The sequence below is a fragment of the Melanerpes formicivorus genome, unplaced genomic scaffold (assembly GCF_026170545.1).
Source record: "Melanerpes formicivorus ecotype bairdi unplaced genomic scaffold, bMelFor1.0.p_v2 SCAF_6, whole genome shotgun sequence".
In the NCBI taxonomy this organism is placed as follows: domain Eukaryota; kingdom Metazoa; phylum Chordata; class Aves; order Piciformes; family Picidae; genus Melanerpes; species Melanerpes formicivorus.
In genome coordinates this window covers 9,723,039-9,745,113 of record NW_027142358.1, presented here as the reverse complement: position 1 = coordinate 9,745,113, position 22,075 = coordinate 9,723,039, and the positions used below count along the sequence as shown (strand labels likewise).

General features: G+C 40.0%; 1 protein-coding gene across 3 annotated transcripts in view; it reads right to left on the bottom strand.

Moving 5' to 3' along the window:
- The window catches only part of KNDC1 (kinase non-catalytic C-lobe domain containing 1), a 58,928-nt gene extending 37,278 nt beyond the window's left edge, over positions 1-21,650 (bottom strand). For all 3 annotated transcript variants that reach the window (XM_068139608.1, XM_068139610.1, XM_068139611.1), the window contains exons 1-3: positions 21,253-21,650; positions 18,635-18,833; positions 15,302-15,360 (exon numbers count right to left, since the gene is read on the bottom strand). In XM_068139608.1, coding sequence (XP_067995709.1) covers positions 15,302-15,360; positions 18,635-18,833; positions 21,253-21,354 — 360 coding nt within the window. In that variant the 5' untranslated portion in view covers positions 21,355-21,650. The remainder of the gene's footprint in view (positions 1-15,301; positions 15,361-18,634; positions 18,834-21,252) is intronic.
- Between the last annotated feature and the right edge of the window lie 425 nt (positions 21,651-22,075).

Sequence of the window (22,075 nt, the reverse complement as noted above, 5' to 3'; positions counted from 1 at the left end):
CCTGGCGGCAATAACTGCACACCTGAAGGATGGCCAAGGGCACAGGTCCAGCCAACATGGATTTAGGAAGGGCAGGTCCTGCCTCTCCAACCTGATCTCCTTCTATGATCAGGTGACCCGCCTGGTGGATGTGGTCTACCTGGACTTCAGCAAGGCCTTTGACACCGTCCCCCACAGCAAACTGCTGACTAAGCTGTCAGCCCGTGGATTGGACCATTACACTCTGTGCTGGGTTAGGAACTGGCTGAAGGGCCGGGCCCAGAGAGTGGTAGTGAATGGTGCCACATCCAGCTGGAGGCCAGTCACCAGTGGTGTCCCCCAGGGATCAGTGCTGGGCCCTGTCCTCTTTAACATATTCATCGATGGTCTGGATGAGGGGGTAGAGTCAGTCATCAGCAAGTTTGCAGATGACATGAAGTTAGGGGCAGATGTTAGTCAGTTAGAGGGTAGAAAGGCTCTGCAGAGGGACCTCGACCGACTGGACAGATGGGCAGAGTCCAATGGGATGGCATTCAACAAGTCCAAGTGCCGAGTGCTGCACTTTGGCTACGGCAATCCCATGCAGAGCTACAGGCTGGGGTCAGAGTGGCTGGAGAGCTCCCAAACAGAGAGGGACCTGGGTGTGCTGATCGACAGCCACCTGAATATGAGCCAACAGTGTGCCCAGGTGGCCAGGAGGGCCAATGGCATCCTGGCCTGCATTAGGAATAGTGTGGCCAGCAGGAGCAGGGAGGTCATTGTGCCCCTGTACTCTGCTTTGGTTAGGCCGCACCTTGAGTACTGTGTCCAGTTCTGGGCCCCTCAGTTTAAGAAGGACATTGAAACACTTGAATGTGTCCAGAGAAGGGCAACAAGGCTGGTGAGAGGCCTTGAACACAAGCCCTATGAGGAGAGGCTGAGGGAGCTGGGATTGTTTAGCCTGGAGAAGAGAAGGCTCAGGGGTGACCTCATTGCCCTCTACAACTACCTGAAAGGTGGTTGTAGCCAGGAAGGGGTTGGCCTCTTCTCCCAGGTAACCAGCACCAGAACAAGGGGACACAGTCTCAAGCTGCGCCAGGGGAGGTTTAGACTCGAGGTGAGGAGGAAGTTCTTCACCGAGCGAGTAATTCATCATTGGAACGGGTTGCCCAGGGAGGTGGTTATCGACCCTGGAGGTGTTCAAGAGGAGATTGGACGTGGCACTTGGTGCCATGGTCTAGTCATGGGGTCTGTGTTGATAGGTTGGACTCGATGATCCTCGAGGTCCTTTCCAACCTAAATGATACTGTGATACTTTATAAAATCTTTTGCTAGTGCATCAGACTTGCCACTACCTGTTCACTTCAGAAGTTTTCTGCTTCTTAAACTTCCCACACAGACACAAAAAAAAGAAAAACCCAAACCTTTCAAAAGAATTAAAAATATTTTACTCCTAATTGTTAACTTGACATACCTCTTTTCCCCTGGTTGTCATTTAGCAAACAGAATACTTCAGGGAAATTCAATGAACTAGAACATAGAAAAAAAACTTCTTGTCCTGCCTCCTCCTCTTTTTACTCAGTTCAAAAGTAGTATTTTACATACTTCTGCAAGCATAACTTTTGAGGCTATCTTTTAGACATTACCTGTACATTTAAGCCTCTTTATAAGATGTTATTCCTCAGCATCTGATTTGATTTACAGAATGTACCAAATAAACACTGCATAAGATTGAACAACAGTTTGTCTACACTTCTCCCAGTAGGAAATCTATATGAAGTATTTCTTATAATACAGAAGAATAAGAAAGTATATTTGAATATAATCTCATTAAATACAACTCAAACACCAGTTCCAAGAGCAGAACAGAAAGATCAGGAAGTTAACTTTGAAGGAACAAAAAAATTTGGCTTTTGACAAATTTTCCTCATCCACATGTGGATTGATGTGGACATTACAGGACACAGGAACAGAAAGGGCAGAGCAACTTGCTACCTCATCAGCACCATCTCCACTTAATTTCTGTTCACGGTAGAGTACAACTCATATCTCCTGGGCTGCCTTTAAAAGCATAGAGTGTGAGATACAAGTATACAGGCTTTCAATCCCTTAGTTTTGCTGTCCTGTTTTAAATAAATTCACTGTATCTTTTCTTTTACAAGGGAAAGGCCAATCCCATACTAAATACAGAAAAATGCTATTTTTCTCCCCCCAAAGAACATTGTTCTGCTTATACTTTCTGTCCTCTGTCATCCAGACCAGCTTAATTTAGAAGATTTAATTACCCTAGTGTGAAAATTTGGCCATTTAAAATTACCATAGCTTGTCATTAACTTATGTGTTAAAACATTCATTGGGAACTTCAACAGCTTTTCCAACTCAAAACTTTTTCTTTGATGTAAATCCCCATTTCAACTTTACCCTCTCTCAGTCCTCCAGTCACTTTGCCCTCAAGAAAAATTAAGAAAAAAAAATATCAGGTATTTAATCAATTTCCTGAGATGGCAGTAAATATGGCTAATATGTAAGTTATTCAACATAATCTTAAGTCTCCTATGTGATGAGACAGTGAATTTGTGATCATCCACTAGGTGGGGTGTTCCCCAAGTTTATGCATCAAACTTGCTTCTCCTTACCACATTGTTTAGGCTTAGGAATAAAATTTCACTTTATATGATAAAGCAGAACAAAGTAGCAAATGCAACAAATGAAGCACATTCATAAGTATAAAAATACCTAATGCTCACTAGAAAGAACTTCGTTCAATGAAATCAATCTCACAATTAAGCTAAAGGGCTTTAGTGTGTTACAAGGAAATTAACAAACAGGAAAGGGCAGCAAACAACGTTCTTTCTCCTGGAAGATGAGCAGAAACTGATATTGTGTGTTAGGAATTTTCTTAAAGAATTAAGAGGGTTTTTTTTCAGTGAAGATTTTTCCTTACTTGCTGAAAAAGCTCACCCTTTCAAAATCTAGCTGTGTTACAGGATACTATTAATGGCCTGGTAAATAGCATGCATTTCAAGAAAGATCCAAATGAGAGAAAAAAAAAACCACAAACCTGCATCAAAACAAACTCTTCACAATTCCTAAAGAGACTTTCAAGTTAAATACTAAATGTAACTTGTTAGAATAATTATGCAGACCGTGCAGGCAAAACTGCACTATAGTATCAGCTTGAAAAAGGATGGGAGGAGAGGGAGGAAGTCACATCTAGAAACTGGTTTTCCAGATTTGGTCTTCATTACTTTTAGCCAAAAGTTTGCAAATGTAATATGAACTGAAGGTAAAATTAACAATTGTATGCATCACTGGGAAGGTCATCATGGAAATAATGTGCCCTTTACAATTTAAAATGGCAACATGAAGAAAAGATTTTTCTAGAAAAGTCACAAGTAATACCAGAACGGTTTCAAAGACACAAAGGAAAAACAAGACTCAAAAGTGAACAAACAAACAAAACCCCCAAACCCACAAAAATTAAAATGGTGAAGATACTACCTACTTTTAAAAAGTTCAGGCTAAGTACTAGAAGCACTTACCAAGGGAGAGGGCAGCTTCTGTCATCATGTTAAAAATTGTATATTATGAGTGAAATATATCAAAAAGGTTTCTGTCACTTCCAATCAGAAGTTATTTGGCTTACTGCATACCATTTTATGACCATTTAACACTATAGGAAGTGAAATCAGAAAATAGAAATGATTCATTCTGGATTTAAAATCTGCAAATTAAAAGATCAAGAGAGAAAGTAAAAGTTCCAAACCTACACAGAGTGTGACAGAGGCTCTGTTGTATCAGAGCTTGGCAGGGCTAAAGAGCTAAGATTCTATAGGAACTCATACTTGCAGACAAGCACTACAGAAAAAACGCTGACAAAAGAGCTTTTGAATAGTGGCTGCATAAGCATTTAGCACACTGCAATTATGAATAATGACCATTTACATTTTGTATTGAGATTTCACAGAGTTCAGAAATGTAGGTCTTCAACAGAACTGAAAAAGACAGACCATAATAGAACTAATACTTTTTGCAAGATCTTTCTGACTGAATCATAAGCTATGGGAAGAGTGTAAGAAAACTCTTAGTTTTGACTTTCATATCTGACCCTTATTTTATCTTGCAGTTTTTTCCTTATTTTATTGAAATTGCTGCACATATATAGATGTTTCTACCTTTTCACAATTCAAAACATTTATAGGGTCCATAAATGAAAGCTTTAGTGTTGTTACAAAACTCAGCTTTATAAACAAATTCAAGATAATGCTTGAGAAAATTACCACTGGGAGAAAACATTCAATATTTACTTAAGCCTTTTCAATGTACTCACTCTAAAGTGCACTATTTTTATGCAAAACCAAGTCAGACAGTAATACTCTTCAGCGACAAAAGGAAAGGGAAATAGGCCTATTATTTTTAATATTCTCCTTCATTACAAGGGGACTAGACATTTTTCTGCATAATTGTAATTACTGGAAGGTGCTATACCAAATATTAGCTTTTTATTTATGTGGCACTTTGGATGTGTAAATTATTAGTCTGCAGAACGTGCTAGAAGTGCTAAACCACTGTAGACTAATCATAAAACATAATACTCTAGCTTGAATTGTAGTAAATGCTGGAAAAACAATGCTTTAAACCAAAGCTGTATTTGCAGTTTGTCCCTTCCAGTTACAGTTGCTACTTAGCTTTGTCTAAAAACTTATTTTCCCAAGGACTTCTAAAAAAGCAGGGTCACAAAAATGCAGCTGTAGGTCATATTTTGTCAAATAATCTGCTCACAGATGAAGTTTGCAGGTACTTTAACTCTAAAATTCCCTTTTAATTAACTGAAAGCTTCCAAGTTTTGATATGTTCTTAGGCAACAGTCTCATGATCAGTTTACATTGCAAAACACAACCAAGGCTTCATAGATAACAATCATCTAAAAATCAAAGCTACAACAACATAAGGAGATATGAACCAAGCTAAATACAAATGCACTTTGAAAGAACATGCATAACATACTATGACTAAATGTTATCTATTCCCTGCATTTTACTGTCTTTTGGCTTCTTGAGACCCCAAGTGAGGAACTCTAGTACATCACTTGAATCTGACAATACTGTAGTTGTGGGCTTCTTGTCTGTAATAGATCACAACTGTTTGATCTCCATTACTTTTTCTAAGCTTTATCCACACATAATATTTTGCATCTAGATTTGCAGAAATAATTGCTTATTGCATAACAAAGAAGTATTTCCTCTTGTCTGAGCCTACTTGTGTTCATCTCATTGTTGCCAGCTATTTCTTCATTTATGAGGGCTGGTAAATCCTCACTCCATGGCTCCAATCATGGCATACTTCACAGATTTCCAGCATAATTTCTCCCTCAGGGCATTCTCTTCCAGGCTAAAGACCATTACTCTAAGTAATTGCTTCTTTTATGAATGCTGTTTCACCATCTGCTCCTGGAAATTTACTTTACTGCTAATTTCATCTTCTTGGTCACTAGTCTACTCTGACATTCTTATTTGAGTCAAATTTTTGGTGACTCCCCATAAGGAATAGTTGCAATGAAAGAACCTCCTGAAGGCCCTACAAGATGAAAAGTATTAGCACTGTTTGTCTGAAAAATTCTTTTGCATCTTGATCATCTGCAGTCATTGCAGACCTTGGGCAGCGTTTCTGTGTTTTGACTGATTTGCAAGAACGGTTTCTGCTTTTTCAGACTTTTGTAAACTTTGTGCATAATTTTTGACTTATTTCTTGTCACCTCCTTAAGCTTCTGCATACAAAACTATTCAACTCTTTCTTTTTAACTGAGATCTTCTTTGATAGGAGATACATATTTGTTCTAAAGAAAAAACATAAAATATACACCCAGCTACCTGCAAACACTATTTTATCAGCCATATGTTTTGGGTTCCATATGGCTATGTAAAACACAGGTAATGGCTGTTCAGGCTAATCTACCAGCATTTATACCATTCATTAATTTGAATTGCAATATTGTCAATTCAGAGCTGCACACAGAGAAAAAGAACTCAGTATAGTTTCAAGAAGCTGTTAACTGCTGTAGTGAAGACTGAGATGTAGCTTGAGCCACTGGCAGCCATCTCTGTTAACATTCATTTCACATTAAGAAGTAATGCAAAGATGAATATACACAGCAACTTGACTCAATTTGAACCAGGCTTTGTGCATGAAATGACTCATGCATTTGCAGGGTAAGGACACAAATTAAGAACAGGTTTCTTACACTTTCATCCCATTTTCAGGCTCACTCAAAAATCAGCACCCCAATACTAGTGGATAGCACACCAACTGACTCCTCTCCTGCAAGACTGCAGACATGTAATTATGACAGGTAAGGAAGTACATTGCAATAGAACTGCTGGAAATCTCAGAGGTTAGATAGCAAAAGTTGCACATCTTTAAAGCCTCTTCAACAAGGCAATTTTTCAAAAATTCCCTCAGAAACTGAATTTCACGTGTCACAATTTTCCTTATGCTTTATCAGCCATTAACCTCCCTACTTTTAGGTAACCTGCCATAGGTAATTCATTTATCACTTAATTAAACTAACAGAATTTATTCCCTGTAGGCATAGAAACAAGGAAATCTAGAAAGAAGTTATTAGCATGCTGAGCAGACCAGCTCTGTCTTCTCTCAACTCTATAAATATTGTATTTGCTGTACAACGAACAAATCTTAATGTTATTTGTAGTTATTAAAGCTATTTGTTTAAAATCTTAAGCCTAAAGAAGGTGCCTACAGGTAAAGTCTGTCAATCTTTGAGGTAAACTATGAATTTGCATAATCCTGTATTGGGGGGATGCTTATTCCACATTTTGAAGCTATAAAACTGAAGTGTAGCACTTCCAGTTAAGACTACTACGGTCAAATAAACTCATCTCCATTCTTTTACCATGCCAGGAGTCAGTGACATCAGGATTCTGATATGCAAAACATTTGCTGCTTTACCTTTTTTTAATGTGTTTTTATGGTGGTTTTTTTTTGTTGTTTGTTTGGGTGGTTATTTTGCTTGTTGGTTGGGTTTTTTTGATGCTGTAACTTGAGGAGAATGATGTGCGTGACAATCATTTTTGTCATAATCCTGGAGCCTCAAGCAACCTAGTAAGAGAACTCTATGACCATCTAATTCATAGTGAAAACTGAACTAGTCTCAAAATTTTAATCTAGAGATTAGGACATTATCCATCTTGCTACCTACTTCAGTGTCAGTCAGTTCCTAAACTTTGCAAAGAGAAGTTGGTATTCATGAATGTTCTCATGCACTGGCAAAACAGCTCTATTTTCAGTTCGTACAATTAATTGTTTGTCATTGTTCCAGGGAGTATGAAGTCTCCAGATCCAGTCTAGCAATGATAATGGACTTTTAGTGACCTGAATATCCATGTGAAATAAACATGAAATTAATGAAAGAAAAATCTATTGATATCAAGTAATGACAAGGAATAATTTTGCTGGAGCTTTTCATTTTGCTTTAAGGGTTCAAGGTTACATTTCAAAAGCATTTTTGGCATTCTATGGAAATAAGTGGAGAGTGCAATAAAGAATTAAGGTCTGCCAATAAAGCCAGCATAACAGCTAGTTCACCAAAGAAACGAGTTTGAATAGTTAGCACCAGAAAGTAGCAAGATAATTCTATCAAGACTAAGGAAGACAACTGAGAAAGTATCAATTCTAATCAGAAAAATTTATGTCTAAGAGGATGAAGAAAAATGACTGATCCAAAACATTTGTGTATCTTTCAGGAGCCTCGTGTTTTATGCCACTGCACAAGCACAACAGGGGAAAACTACCTGTCCTCTTTGACCAAGGTTTTTTGCTCATGATGGGAACTATCTGCAAGCTTGTCCAACACAGCTCATCAGGCTGTGTTGAAGTAAACTGCAACTGTCAGAAGAGCCAACTGTCCTACAACAGAAAACCAAGTCCTCTACTCAATCCCAATCTTTCCCTCACAAAACCAAAATCCTCCAATAAGCTGACATGAAAAATGCTTTTCTACATCAGAGGACAATCTTTCTCAATTTAAGGAAAACATGTATGTTAGGTTTAATAACGCTTTCTTGTAAGAATCTAATAGCTCACTAAGGAAAAAACTAAAATGTTCTGTTTTCACTGAGCAAGTAACCTGTACAGTCAGTAATTCCTTCTGAGGGCATTTTTCTGCCTAAGAGACAGACTATTCAAGATAAAAGAGAAGTAACTCTCTGAGAAGTTGTATTTCATATTTCGAGGCAGAACTGTAAAAATATTAGCAATATGCTCAAAAAGCCAGCTAGAAAGGACCAATATGACAACTTTGCAAGCCCAACTTCAGAACTGAGCCACAAGCTATAGGTTTTTGAGGTAATCAATTTACAAACTTCAAGATATTCTATACATTAAAAAACAGAAAAATACAAAAAGGAAAAAAGACTGCTGCAAAAAAAGAAAACAACTCAGCCTACTTTCTTTGGTTAGCTCTTTATATAAGCAACTGAAGGGTGCTACTAGGGGTTTTATTTAGTTTGTTTGGGGGTTTTCTGGGTCTTTTTATTTCCCCCTCCCCCCCGTCTTGTATAAAGCAACTTGCTCAGGACTAAGTTCCTGAATAGAACCTCAATTTGGGCCAATGATGTAGAAGCAAGAGCAGGAGAATTCGATGTCTGCTTCTATAGCACAGTAGAGGCACAGGTAATCAAACAAAAGTAAATTATTTTTGTCACTGAAGGAAAAGACAGGTTTGAATAAGGATGGCTTCAACTACACTAGGAGATAACTTATCATTTTCTGATGACAAGCCTTACTGCTGTTAGATAGAATTAGTCTCAAGAGGAGGCTACATGAAATTAAGGGAAACAGAGCTCAAGCAAAAAAAGGCACTAGGTGTTTCAAAAGACTTATTTCCCCCATCAGATAAAAAACAAAATCACAAACCCCTCTAGGAGAGCAAGCAAAAAGTTTTCTTTTTTCCCTCCTGCACTGAGACCTACCGAAAGAATAGAACAGTAAAGATAACCTCACAGCATTCAAAGCTACTGCTGTAAAAGACTAGGGAAGTGACAAAGGCAAGATTTCCTTTATACTTTCTGTTGTTTTGATTTGCGAGAAAGATGAAGGCTTTCCTATTTAGAGATGGACCAACAGCTGAGACCTGAGCACTAGCTCAGTCATGATCAGCTATTGAGAGCCACTGCAGTATCAAACCATCAGATTAGTTTTCTTCAGTAAGACCAAACTCTCTCTCTATATATATATACACACCTTGAATCTTTCTTTTTTTTATTCCCTGTAACAGTATGTTTCAGTTGGCTTTTCAATCCATGCATTTGTATGCATATAAAATAACTGTATGTATACAGTATACCAATCCAACTGTCTTACCAGATTTCATAGGAATATGCCATATGAATCTTAGCTATTTAACTTAAAAAAAACAAGTACTACATTTTAGCTTTTCTCTTTGCACTAGTTACACCATTTTGTGTAAAACAGTTTTCAAGGTTCTTGAAACACTTGGACTTTTTTTTATACAATATGTATCAGCTATAACCCACTGAGAACTGCAAGTTGACAGCTGTCATATCCTAGCAAAGAGACAGGCAGTGTTCAGCCTTTTCTAGTTCAGATTCTCTCCCAGGTGAGAGATCAGCAAACTCCACTCCTACCATAATAGTAAAAAACAAGAACAAGTTCTAGATGACAAAACAGCAGCGTGAACTTCAGTGTCTTCTCATTCTCTATCATGTATTTCCCCCTTCCCTTCAAGGTAGTATTCAACTATGTATCACTTTTTCAGTTCTTTTATTTGAACTCCATGTTACTTTTTTTATCCTGTTCAATATCTTTATTGATGATCTGGATGAGAGGATTGAGTCCACCATCAGCAAATTTGCAGATGACACAAGCTGAGGGCAGGAGTTGATCTGTTAGAGGGTAGGAGAGCACTGCAGAGGGACCTTGACAGGCTGGACAGAGGGGAAAAGTCCAATGGCATGAGATTTAACACATCTAAGTGTCGGGTTCTACACAATGGCCACAACAACCCCAAGCAGCGCTACACGCTGGGGTCAGAGTGGTTGGAGAGTGGCCAGGCAGAAAGGAACCTGGGGGTGCTGGTTGACAGTAGGCTGAACATGAGCCAGCAGTGTGCCCAGATGGCCAAGAAGGCCAGTGGCATCCTGGCCTGCATCAGAAATAGTGTGGCCAGCAGGAATTCATTCTGCCCCAGTACTCCGCACTGGTTAGGCCACACCTTGAGTACCATGTCCAGTTCTGGGCCCCTCAGTTTAGGAAGGATGTTGACTTGCTGGAACGTGTCCAGAGAAGGGCACGGGGAAGGGTTTGAAGCACAAGCCCTATGAGGAGAGGCTGAGGGAGCTGGAGTTGCTTAGTCTAGAGAGGAGGAGGCTCAGGGGAGACCTTACTGCCACCTACAACTACCTGAAGGGTGGTTGTAGCCAGATGGGGGTTAGTCTCTTCTCCCAGGCAACCTGTGTCAGAACAAGAGGACAGTGTCTCAGGCTGTGCTAGGGGAGGTTTAGGAAGAAATGTTAGGAAGAAATTCTTCACAGAACAAGTGATTGGCCATTGGAATGGACTGCCCAGGGAGGTGATGGAGTCACTATCTCCAGAAGTGTTTAAAAAGAGACTGGATGAGGCACTTAGTGCCATGGTTTAGTTGATTAGATGGTGTTGGATGATAGGTTGGACTTGATGATCTCGAAGGTCTTTTCCAACCTGGTTAATTCTGTATTTTTCAGTTATTTTATGTTTATTTATTTTATTTAATCTTGCTGCATAGTGAGTTTTGTCAACCACTCCACTTTATCCTCTCTAAATAATGCCAGAAGTCATTAAACAGAAGAATTCTTCCAGTCTGCTTTAGATATTAATAAAAAAAAAAAAAGGCAGATGACTGCCATTTCACTGTTACAGACATTCGCTAGAACAAGCAAAATCAATAGCCACATTATTAAAAGATTATAAATGCAAATTCACACATGGCAGACATCCTTCATCTCACTGAAAGTTCATATCTTAGAAATGTGGGGTTCTTCATCAATGAAGCTCTGTGTTAAACTCAATGGCAGTTTTATGATGCAGACAAATAGCTACTTGAAACTGGTTTGAGACAGTCTGTTTCTAACCTGAGGCAAATTTGTATTGTAGTAACAGAAATAAGGCTTATTGATGAACTCACCAATATTTAACTATTGCAGTTGTGCCTCACACTGGTCAAATTTCACAAGTCCAGCACTGTATTTCCCAGGGCAAGAAAAAGAAATGGGAAACATTTTCACAAAGAAAAGGTTAAGTTACAGCGTGGATCATAACTTTGAAGTTTCTCTCCTGTTTCCCTTTATTTGCAGCACCAGCCCTTAACAGTCCACTAGGACACAAGGGTAATACAAGACTGTAAGGAGATAGCAAAGCTAGAGGGAAAAAAAACCAACCAAAAAACAGAACATCATGAACTGATACTCAGAAGGGTCTCTACTTTAGTCCAGTCATGTCCTAGAGACCAGTGCTATCTGCTTGGCTGTCTCTTCTGCTGTTCCTTTGTGACAATGCTTATACCAGGAAAAGGAGGACACAACAGAACTACCCTATTAAATGCTGCTAACTGCTTAGCAACACAGTCATTTCAAGTTCTCCAGACTCTCAGAAACTGCAAACCTTCCTCCAGCCCTATGGGTTGGAACTGTGGCAACACTAAGGAAGTCACCAGCTGGAAAGCTCTGTCACATTTTACTGTTGGCATCAAAAGACCCTTTCAGAGCTACTTCCTTCCTAACGTCTTTCTCTGAAAAATAAAAATCTATTCTACACCTGATACTGAAGCTTAGAGCTCCCTGAAGAGTTAGTTTTTGAGCTTCCCACTCTCAAGAGTAACAGAAGTTAGTATTTTTATTCCAACTTTACAAATGGGGAGCAAGTCAGGAAACAGGGCACAAGTGTAAGACTATGTGAAATCAGTTATTTCAATCCTGTGCTCTATCATTTGGATGAAGCTTTAGATCTCTCGTTATTTGAGATCCCAACTAGAAATGGACATTTTTAATGGTGTTGTTTCAGACACAAAGACAGTAACACATTTCAATTTGTTTCCTGTGCCTATTACCCTTGTGTGCTTGTGAGTGCCAGCTAAGTTTAGTAACTAATTAGGCTGGAGTCACAACTCCATTAGAGGTCTGGATCAGTAATTCACCAAGCAGGAGACAAAACAACTCTTGTTGAAATAACTGTAGCTTTGAGGGATTTTTTTTAAAAAAAAGAGCTTGAAGAGGAAGAAGTCATCCAGTAGCTACACAACTCTCACTGTGTACTTCCATTTTAGAAGCCACAAAACAGGTCATGGTCAAATCAAGAGAAACCTCTGGCTGAAATAGGTATTTTAAATTAGCTAAGCTTTGGCACTGGAGTAGCAGCTATCAAAGATCATTCTGAACATCACTAGTTTCAATGCTATTTTTTTTTTTTTGTTTACATTGAAATTGAACAGTTTCAATACAAACACTACTTTCTGTTGTTCTCAACAAAGCCTACTAACTAGCTGCAAAAACACCCCTGCAACAAAGAGCAACTAAGCAAGGTCACTACAAAGGAAGGAGAACACAGTAATGCAGATGTCAAGCACCTGTAAAAAGGGCATCTTATTGCTGTAGTATAAATAATCTTATAATAATGAGAAAGGACAAGGGACCAGGGCTTCCTCAGAGAGGTATATAAACAAGTATATGAACAAGTGCTATTTTTCTGTTACATAGTAGGAGGTTACAGCTAGGGATGTAGATAGGGATATCTTTAAAAGAGAAGAACTTGAAATATTGGCACCAAGAAGGAAACAGCATGGAAAGACTACAACATTATAAAAGCTTTGTAACAGGTACATAAGAATTAACCCACTGTAGATCCTAGAAGCTGCAAAATCAAAAGCAAGCCAAGGTCAGTGTGGAATCCACATCAGAATTTGATCTGGTAGTGGAGCACTTTCAATTCAACCAAATCCTACAAGTGATTTGAGGAAAATCTTTTGAAAGTTCCACAAAGACTCAGGATCTCATAGCTGTCCGACAAAATGCACACAGTGTGCCCTTGTGGCCAAGACGGCCAATAGTATCCTGACGTGCATTAAGAGAAGTGTGTTCAGCAGATGAGGGGAGGTTTTCCTCCCCCTCTACTCTGCCCTAGTGAGACCTCACCTGGAATACTGCATCCAGACTCCCCAGTTCAAGAGGGCTACAAAGATGATTAAGGGACTGTGGCACATGCCTTATGAGGAAAGGCTGAGAGATGTGGTGCTGTTTAGTCTGGAGAGAAGACAGAGGGGATTTAGTAAATGCTTATAAATATATGTGGGCTGGGTGTCAAAAAGGAAGGGGCAGCCTCTTCTCACTTGTGCCCTGTGACAGGACAAGGGCAATGGATGTAAACTACAGGAGGAAGAACTTTACTGTAAGTAAAGTGCTTTACAGAGCACTGGAACAGGCTCCCCAGAGGTGTTGTGGAGTATCCTTCTCTGGAGACTTTCAAGACCCACCTGGACGTGCTCCTGTGTGACCTGCACTAGATTGTATGATCCGGCTCTGGCAAGGTGGTTGGACTCAATGCTCTTCAGAGGTCATCTCCAACTCCTAACATCCTGTGTTCCTGTGAAATACCTGAGTAAATCAATATACCTCTGCCTCAAAGGGGAAAGCCCTAGCTTTTCAGTCTTGTGCATTTGCCCTAGGTCAATGAGAAAGAGCTCAAGTAACAGGACACTGCTCTTCCTGCTTTGCAAGGCTCCCCAACTTGCTAGATAAGGACAGAGGAGCAGTAGACAGAAAACAGTGCACCCAAGCCTTACTCCACAACAGATAAGGCAGAGGATGTTGACTTCCTTATACACTAATGTGTACCTGCGTCATGTATCTTCATTGACCTTTATGAAAAAAAGTCAATGTTCAGAGTCTCTCCTGACTCAAACAGCTTTCACTGACTGTGTAATTGTTGTTTGAGCTGTCCTTGGTATTGGAGAGTCACTGGGCCTCAGCAGGCCTATAAGTTCTGGTAAAAGGACAGTCTTCTCAAAACCTCATTTCACTTTGTACTATCTCCTTGGTCTTCAAACCTCTTTCAGTGTATCTATTTGCTATGTGCATAACAGTTCACCACCTCCTACAGTGGGAGAAAGGGTTGAGGGGAAATGCAAATTTGACAGAGGAGCAAATAATTCCACTATTCTTATAAGTGTTTGTGTCAAGTCTTGGAGGCTTTTTAAGGGGCAAGGTGTGGAGAATATATTTGTGTAAAATCTTAAGTCCAACTTCTGAAGTACAATAAAAAGAAACAAAAAATAGTCATTTTTGGATGACTTTATGCTGTTTGAATATAAAGACTACTAATACAGTTGCCACATTCATGTACAATACTGGCCACCTCCTAACCACTGCACACTGGCCCCCTGCCCCCAGACAGACTCCCAAAAAGAACAGTCTAGGGGTGGGAAGACTTTACTATTTCATATTCTATAATACCACCCTGCCTGCCTTACTCTCATCTTACTCATATTACACACTACTAAGATTCACTTACCCTTCTCTTCCCACCTCCTTACCCTGCTCCATGGAGATACAGAGAACTCTAAACATGACTATGAAGGATACAACTACAAAAAGTAAAAGGTATTTGAACTATGAAGAAATAGAGTATTGTTTTTATATATACCTTGAATAGAACATGTTGCTAATGAAAGCATTTGGATTATCTAAGAATAAATGCCAGAAAAAATACTGTATTAAAAAAAAGAATATTAAGCAAGCAAGCACTCCTGCAGCATGCAATGAGATGGTTGACTTGGGAGGCTAATGAATTAGTATAAACAATTTAAATCTAATTTAATTTAACAATGCAGAGCATTTGTGCACTGCAGAGCAACAGACAGTCATTTGTTTCTTCATTAAATCAAAGATAAAATTGCTGATTATCCTTCCATGAATTATTTTATTGAAGAGGATGGCAAACACATTTTATATTTAGTCATAAAAGTTCATGGCTGGTCCCCAAACAAGCAAATGTAACCAGTGAATGTAATATAGACCAGCTGTGGTTTAGAGCAACACATTATTCAACCAAAATAGATTCTCACATCTTAACAGTTAATGAACAAATGTCTATACAGAAAATTAATACAGCATTTTAAGTTTACTTTGTACTTCCACAAAACATACTACATAGCACAATTTATTATTCACAATCTTTAAATGTGTTAAAATTATACACTGAGAATGCTGAGCACTTGCTACTGCCAGAAATACTAAAACAATTAAACCTCTCTCTATTTCACAGACATTTATGAACTTGCCTCAAAAGTGTTACCGGTGATATCAAATTCTGGTGGAACAAAGGCACCCTCTGGATCATCTTTGAAAGCAAAAGGAAACAATCCAGATTAGAAATTAATAATCTTACTTTAAAGAAAAAACACAAACCAATTTGATTATAAAAATATAATGATCTAGTCATCTGAAACTATCGCACTGATACCAAAGAAATTATGCATATAGCAGTGTTTTGGTTCACTCATATCTGATGTTCAAATAATTTGTTACACGTTTCTAGCACTGTAAGTAAGACAAGGTGCTATTTTCAAACTGTCTGCAAGATGACACCATACTTTCCCTACCAAGAAACAAAGCTGACATAACAACCTCAAAGAAATACATCTACTATGCCTAACCACTTCTTGCCTTCAGACATTTATATCTGGACCACGTTATCACCTAAGCTGGTGTGGCTCAGCTGTGGCAACTTGATTTGATTCATGGGGCACATCCATTAACTATTTTCCACTTCAGAACTAGGTGATAAGTACTCAAGCAGTAAAACCAACCTGAGCGGCTAACTGCCTCCTCATCAACAGACCAGCTTAGAACCTCGACCTTTCTGCTTCATTTTAGTTATGGTAAGAGCTGAGGAAGTATGTTCTCCCCTCATGTGCTGCTTAGCAGAGAACAGAACTACTGCAGCAGGCACTTCTGAACAACAAGATGGAAAGAAGAAAGGAACATCTTAAGAGAGACTGGTGCTGCTTCATCCAAGCATACAGTATCACACTGTACTGATGCCACAGAAACCCAGTAAAGAACAAAAGAGGATTAAAGGCAAAAAGGGGAAAAAAAAGTGTCTGTCTAGAAACCTACTCTGCATGTACAACTCACCTATTCTATCTAATGGATAATGGACAATTGAGATCAGTTACAGGCAAAGACTGTAAGTTTCCTTTCTCAACAGGAAGGAAAAGAAAACCACAACAAGTATGCCCATGGGTATAGCAGTCACCATAGCTTTAGCTGCAATAGAACTTTTGTGTCTGTATGTTAGAAGTGAAATTCAAAGCTCTTATTGTGAGGTTACTAAGCTCTGTTCCATGGTAGAGAGGACAAGAGGGCCCTTGTTTACATATTCATATATTGCAGCTACCTGGCATGTCTGCCTATCCAGATGCCACTAACTGATTTACAGTTCCTTACCATGTTCCTGTTTCTACTTTCCAACTTAAAAAGACTGGTATACAAGTAATTCTGCATTCTCCAGCACCATCCACAATGGTTTTAACCTGATATTTGGGAGGCAGAAGAGGAAGGAAAGTAATGGACACGAGATGTCTTGCTCCACTCTCTCCCCCATTCCCAGACTACTGCTCTTTATTTTCATCTCCCCACTACCTCCTCCCTTTCTTTCAACAGATCACTTTAAAGGCTGTACAAGCATATAATTTTTATCACTGGTAAAGCTCAGCATATTCTTTTAATATAATATTTACGGTGGAAATTTATCTGATTTGAAGTGACAAGAAGATATCAGAGCCCTTGGCAGAACATCCTATTGAATGTTTGTCACTTTAGCAACACAAAGTCTGCAGGAAGCAGAACCTGCTGCTAAAGCAGAGGTGACAGGCTGTTCATTTCTTCTGCAATTCCAGAGGTCATAATTTTCTTCTAGAAGAATGAATCCACAGGCAAACCCCATAGGAAAACAAAAAGGACAACTTCCCCAAGTGCCTATCTAGCAAATTATATTTTAACCAAATAGTAACAAGATCTGAGGGTTAGAGTCAAATACACAGTGGAGTGTGTGTATGGGAAATAGACTATATGTATATAAAACTATGCATTCCTAGAAAAAAATTTAACTGTCTCTAAAGAAAACTAATGAAAAGTCTCTTCCTTAGAGGCTAACATGACTTCAGAGAACAAAATCTTTGTATAGGAATTTGTTATCCCACATCTTAAACACTTGAATATAGCAAATTCCTGGATCGACTGCTTGCCAGCTATTCAATTAGACTAAAACATTTAAGAGGAAATTGATTATTTTTTCCTTTCCCAGCTAAAAGCAAAGATCTTAGTTGAGGGGTGGTTTTCATCCACTAGATTTATTTTCTTCAACAAGCCTTTCATACACCCTGATGAATATAAACAGCTTTTTTTCCTCTCTCTTTTTTTTTTTTTAATAACTTCAGTTTCTGACAAGCTCCTTAAAATAAACCTAATTGATTTCACATTACCATGTTGACACGTATCTAAAAGCTGACATCTGTTTGAGAAATTTAAGCACAAAACAAATACCACAACAATTATGAAGATATATTTTCACTGTTATTAATTACATCTTATGGTGTTACCTGCGTATTTGAAACAATGTCTTTAATTCTAAAGGCAACAAGTACTAATCTGTTGCAAAGTTACTTTATCCCCATTCTTCTAGATACTGTGATCTAGATTTTGACCACAAAAAAGGACACTTATTCTGACATGGATTTAAAAATAAATTAGGTCAAAGAATACATAAAAAAGCCCTGAACAGGGGGTATATGGACTAGAACAGCTTTTAGTTACAAGCTGTCATCATTTTTAAAAGACTATAGAATAAGAGCTAGGATTTCTTTTGCTGTTTTGTAATATCCCTAACAGGCTCAAGACAGGTCATGTGAAAAGAGAACAGCAACAATAATATGCCTTTTTTGGTCTGTGCTGAAATCAGACATAATCTTTTAAGTTAGGCATCCTCCCATTCATCTGCTATAACCCCTGAAGATCTCACATGCTACTACAAACTGCTTTTTAGCACATTAATATTAATTTCTCAGTCAGTCACCATACTTACCAAGTTTAAAAATTCTGACTTTAAAACAATAACAATTTACTCAAGAGAGAGAGTTTTCTTTCCTAACAGTGAATATGTGCTAGAATTGCCCCATTCCCTATGGCCACAATCATCAAGATACATTGAATCAGATTTCTCTAGAAAGAGAACATATTCATGGAATGAGAAGAACTGGAAGGGATCAAGAGCATGTTTTACATATGGAAAGAACTGTGCACACAGGTAAACAAATACATAACCACAGTGTTTAAAATGGAGACATTAAATTCCTCTGGGTATGCCTTAATTAGGAGGAATCATCCAAGTGAACTCATAAAAGCCTTTGTTCATCAATCACAAAATTGGGCATGTCATTTAATACAGACCTATACTCACCCTTTCCTAAGCAAGTATTTAGTTTTCTCTTTATTTTAATTATGAGTCCTAAGAATAGAATATGCTTTACTAAAATCTTTCACTACAAGTTTCCATAGTTCTAAAAAAAACCCCAACAAATTAATAAAAATAGCCTGGAAACACAAATACTTACCACTGAGCTGTTCCATGAAGCATACATTGCCATTGGTGTTAAAAGCCAAAGTGTCAGGAGTGATGCAGAGTGTCTGGAAGATTGCAGAATGGGCAACGCTCTTCAGAGAATGGCAACACTCCAGGCAAATGGCCCAAATATCTTGCTCTGTAAGACAGCTCTCCCGCAGTGACAAAATATCAGCAAGGGACACGTTCTCCTGCCAAGATACGAATTCATAAATTACCCTGGATTCCATGACACCACTTTGTGTATCACAGATTACATTTGACACAATTGGCTAGGAGTAATGTTTCCAGCAAGTTCTAAGACTTTCTAGGACACTGATTAACACCCCAAGAAATGCCAAGTGCACAACTTTGCTCTTAACACAATGAGTCTCTTAAGACACACAACCTGAACAAAGGTATCACAGTATGTTAATATCAAAACTAGACAATATGGGAGCTGTCAGTTACATAAACATTGTATCAAAGTTATGGAAACAGACCATCTGGAGGTAAAAGCAGAGATACTAAGTTAAAGCATTTTGTTTAACCCAGGTGTCTTTGGATAAACTATTTAAAAATTCTCTTCACAGCAGTTTCCCCCCACCATCTGCATGACAAGAAGTACTCTCTAAACTACCCTGTCTTAAGAATGCTGATGTTGCGAAGTTTAGTTTTGTAGATCATTTAATAAACACTCAAAAGCCAAACAAGCCGTAGGAGAACTGTTTGTATACTTTGACTGAAAACCAAATACTTTGTTGTCCTAGGCATCCCCATTACACCAAGAGCTCTCAGTGATCAAAACAGCCATGAACTTTGTGTTTAAGTTACTGTCCTAAATTATAAGTCAACTTCTTTTGGCCTCATCATCACAGTAAGGCTATGAAGAGTCCAGTTCCAAAAAGACACGGCTTTTCTAGCCAAGATGTTAAAAAACAAGGCTCAGATCAAAGCAGACAGCCCTTAAATGTTTGGTTTTTAGAACAAAAAACCAAATACTTTACCCCTAGGTACAGAATTAAAGTTTTCATGAACTTGAATGACAAAAATAATAGAACCAAAACATCAATTCCACCTGTAAGGAAAAAAAAGCTAACAAAAGTGGAAGCATCTACAGAAGTTTGCATCAAAGCTAGACAACTATTAACTAAAAAAATATTTTCTCATTTATGTGTAGTAATTAAAGACTATATTTCTGAATAACAGTTAAGTATACCTTGAATTGAAAGTATAGCTGCACATTACTTAGAATATATTAGAAAGTATGTCATCATCAGCAAAACAGAATGTGAGGAATCTTACAGCTCATGAAAATACAGTTACAATTATCTTTATGTATCTCAGTACAGGAGAATGGGGTTGCCTGAGCAAGCTCACCGCATGCACTTCAATGCAGCACCTTTTTTATTAACTTCTCTATAATCATCAGGTGACAAATAATGCCAATTCTTCCAACAAGAATATTGAAAATATTCATGTGCCTGGAATAACTAGTAACAATAGTGGACTGGTAGAAATCCACAATCCAAGTATGGACTGAGGAGTTGAGAAAAACAGGTTCTGGCCTTCCTCACACAGAAGAGTTGAGCATCAGCCTTCAATCCTGAAAAAAAAAAATCTAAATACTTAAGTTCATGTGTAGAAGGGAGGACACTACTACCCTGCCACCTTTCTTCATTATTTCTAACTGGCCAGTCTAAGAGAACCTACTACACTGAACATTACAGATGATGGAAGGAAGAGCCAAACTGCTGAGCCACTAGATGACTGACAAAAACTGGAAGGCACTTTTCAAACTCACTTCCAAATCCTGATCCAGCTTAGGTTCTTAACATAGCAGATGAGAATATTTACAAGGTCTGTTTTAGGGAACAAGTAGCTTGCATGCGGTTGGCAAGACTTTTACTTAAAAAATCCTCACAACCCAAAATGTATTGCCCAAACATTAACCAGGGAGTAAGAAACAAACTTCACCTGGAAAGATAAAAAGAAAAGATGAGCAAGAGCAATAAAATCTGAGTACAAATACAAGTACAAACCCAGACAAGCATGAGGGCAGGACTGGGTTTAGCTACAGGTTATTTTAGCACAACAACTGAAGAAACAGATTTAACTAGATATTATTATTTTTTTTTAATTTCCCAGCAAAAAAGGCCTTTTTACATAGGCCAGCAAGAAACAGCTGCACAAAAATCTAGCTGGCAGCCACTGGAAACACTTTTGCCCATGTAATAAATTTCCTTTGATTAGGTGCGACAAGGACACATCCTGACTGCATCAGTAACACACGGCTACGACTTGCTGTCGTCTGAAGAAGGCGCACGGTGACGGAGTAAGCTCAACGTGGTAACCAGGCTCACTAGGCAAGAGAATGCAGGAAATTCGCCGTGAACACACGGAAAGAGAGCGCTTATGCTGACGCGGCCTGGCCGCTCCCAGCTGGGCGGGTGAACTCCGGACTCCGGCGGTCTCCGGGGCCCGGCGCAGCTCCTGGGTTTCCTCCAACAGGACGGGCAAGAGGAATTGAGATGCCACGGGGTGGGGGGACGCGGGCTGGCCCTGAAGCCGCCTCATTACAGGTGAGCGCAAGAGCGCCAGTAGCTCCATCCCCGCACCTGCCTCACTCACCTCATCCTCTAGCAGCGTCGGCAGAGGCTCGAAGTCGTAGCAGTTCACCACCTCCTCCTCCTCCTCATAAAACACGTCTTCTGCGGCGCCAACAGCCTCCATTCTGCCCGGCGAGGGAACAGAGGCTTCACCTCCGCAGCCCCCCTAAGCGCCCAGAGCACGGCCCTCAACCCCCGACACGGCTCATTCCCACACCCGCCTGCGGGCTGCCCTAGGGCGGCAGGCCCGCCCGTCTGCCCTACTTTAACCCTTTCCCCCTCCCAGCGGGTCTCGGCCGTGGGACGCCCCCCTACCTCTCCCCACGGCCCTACGCCGGCCGCTCAAGCCCTTGGCTGGGGCAGCGTTGCCATGGCAACGCGACCCGCCACCGCCTCGCCTGCGCGGCGCGGCTTCACTGCGGTGGCTCCCGCCCTCCTGCGGCGGCGCCCGCCCCCGTCGCCCGTCTCGCCCTGAGGCGTCCCCGAGAGTCACCGGGGGACAAGCACGAATCCTGGCCTGTCCGTCGCCCTCCCCTCCCCTCCCCCCCCCCCCCCTCCCCCGATGAACTGCCGGCAGAAAGGCGGTAGCGAGGCAGTGGGCCTTGAGGGGCGCGCTGCCGCAATGCCAGCTGCGACCGCCGGGCCCCGCGGGAGCCGGTGGCGGTCGCCTGCTCGGCAGCGCTCTCTGGGTGACTGGGGGTGGTGCGGTGGGAGTGTGGGGCGGCGGCAGTACCCTGTGCCTGAGGTGCTAACAGTTCGTATGGCCGGAGAGTTGCTCCCGCCGGAGAATGATTTCCTCCCATGAGGAGCACTTCGGTCGAGCTTACCCCCCCTCCTCCTGTGCC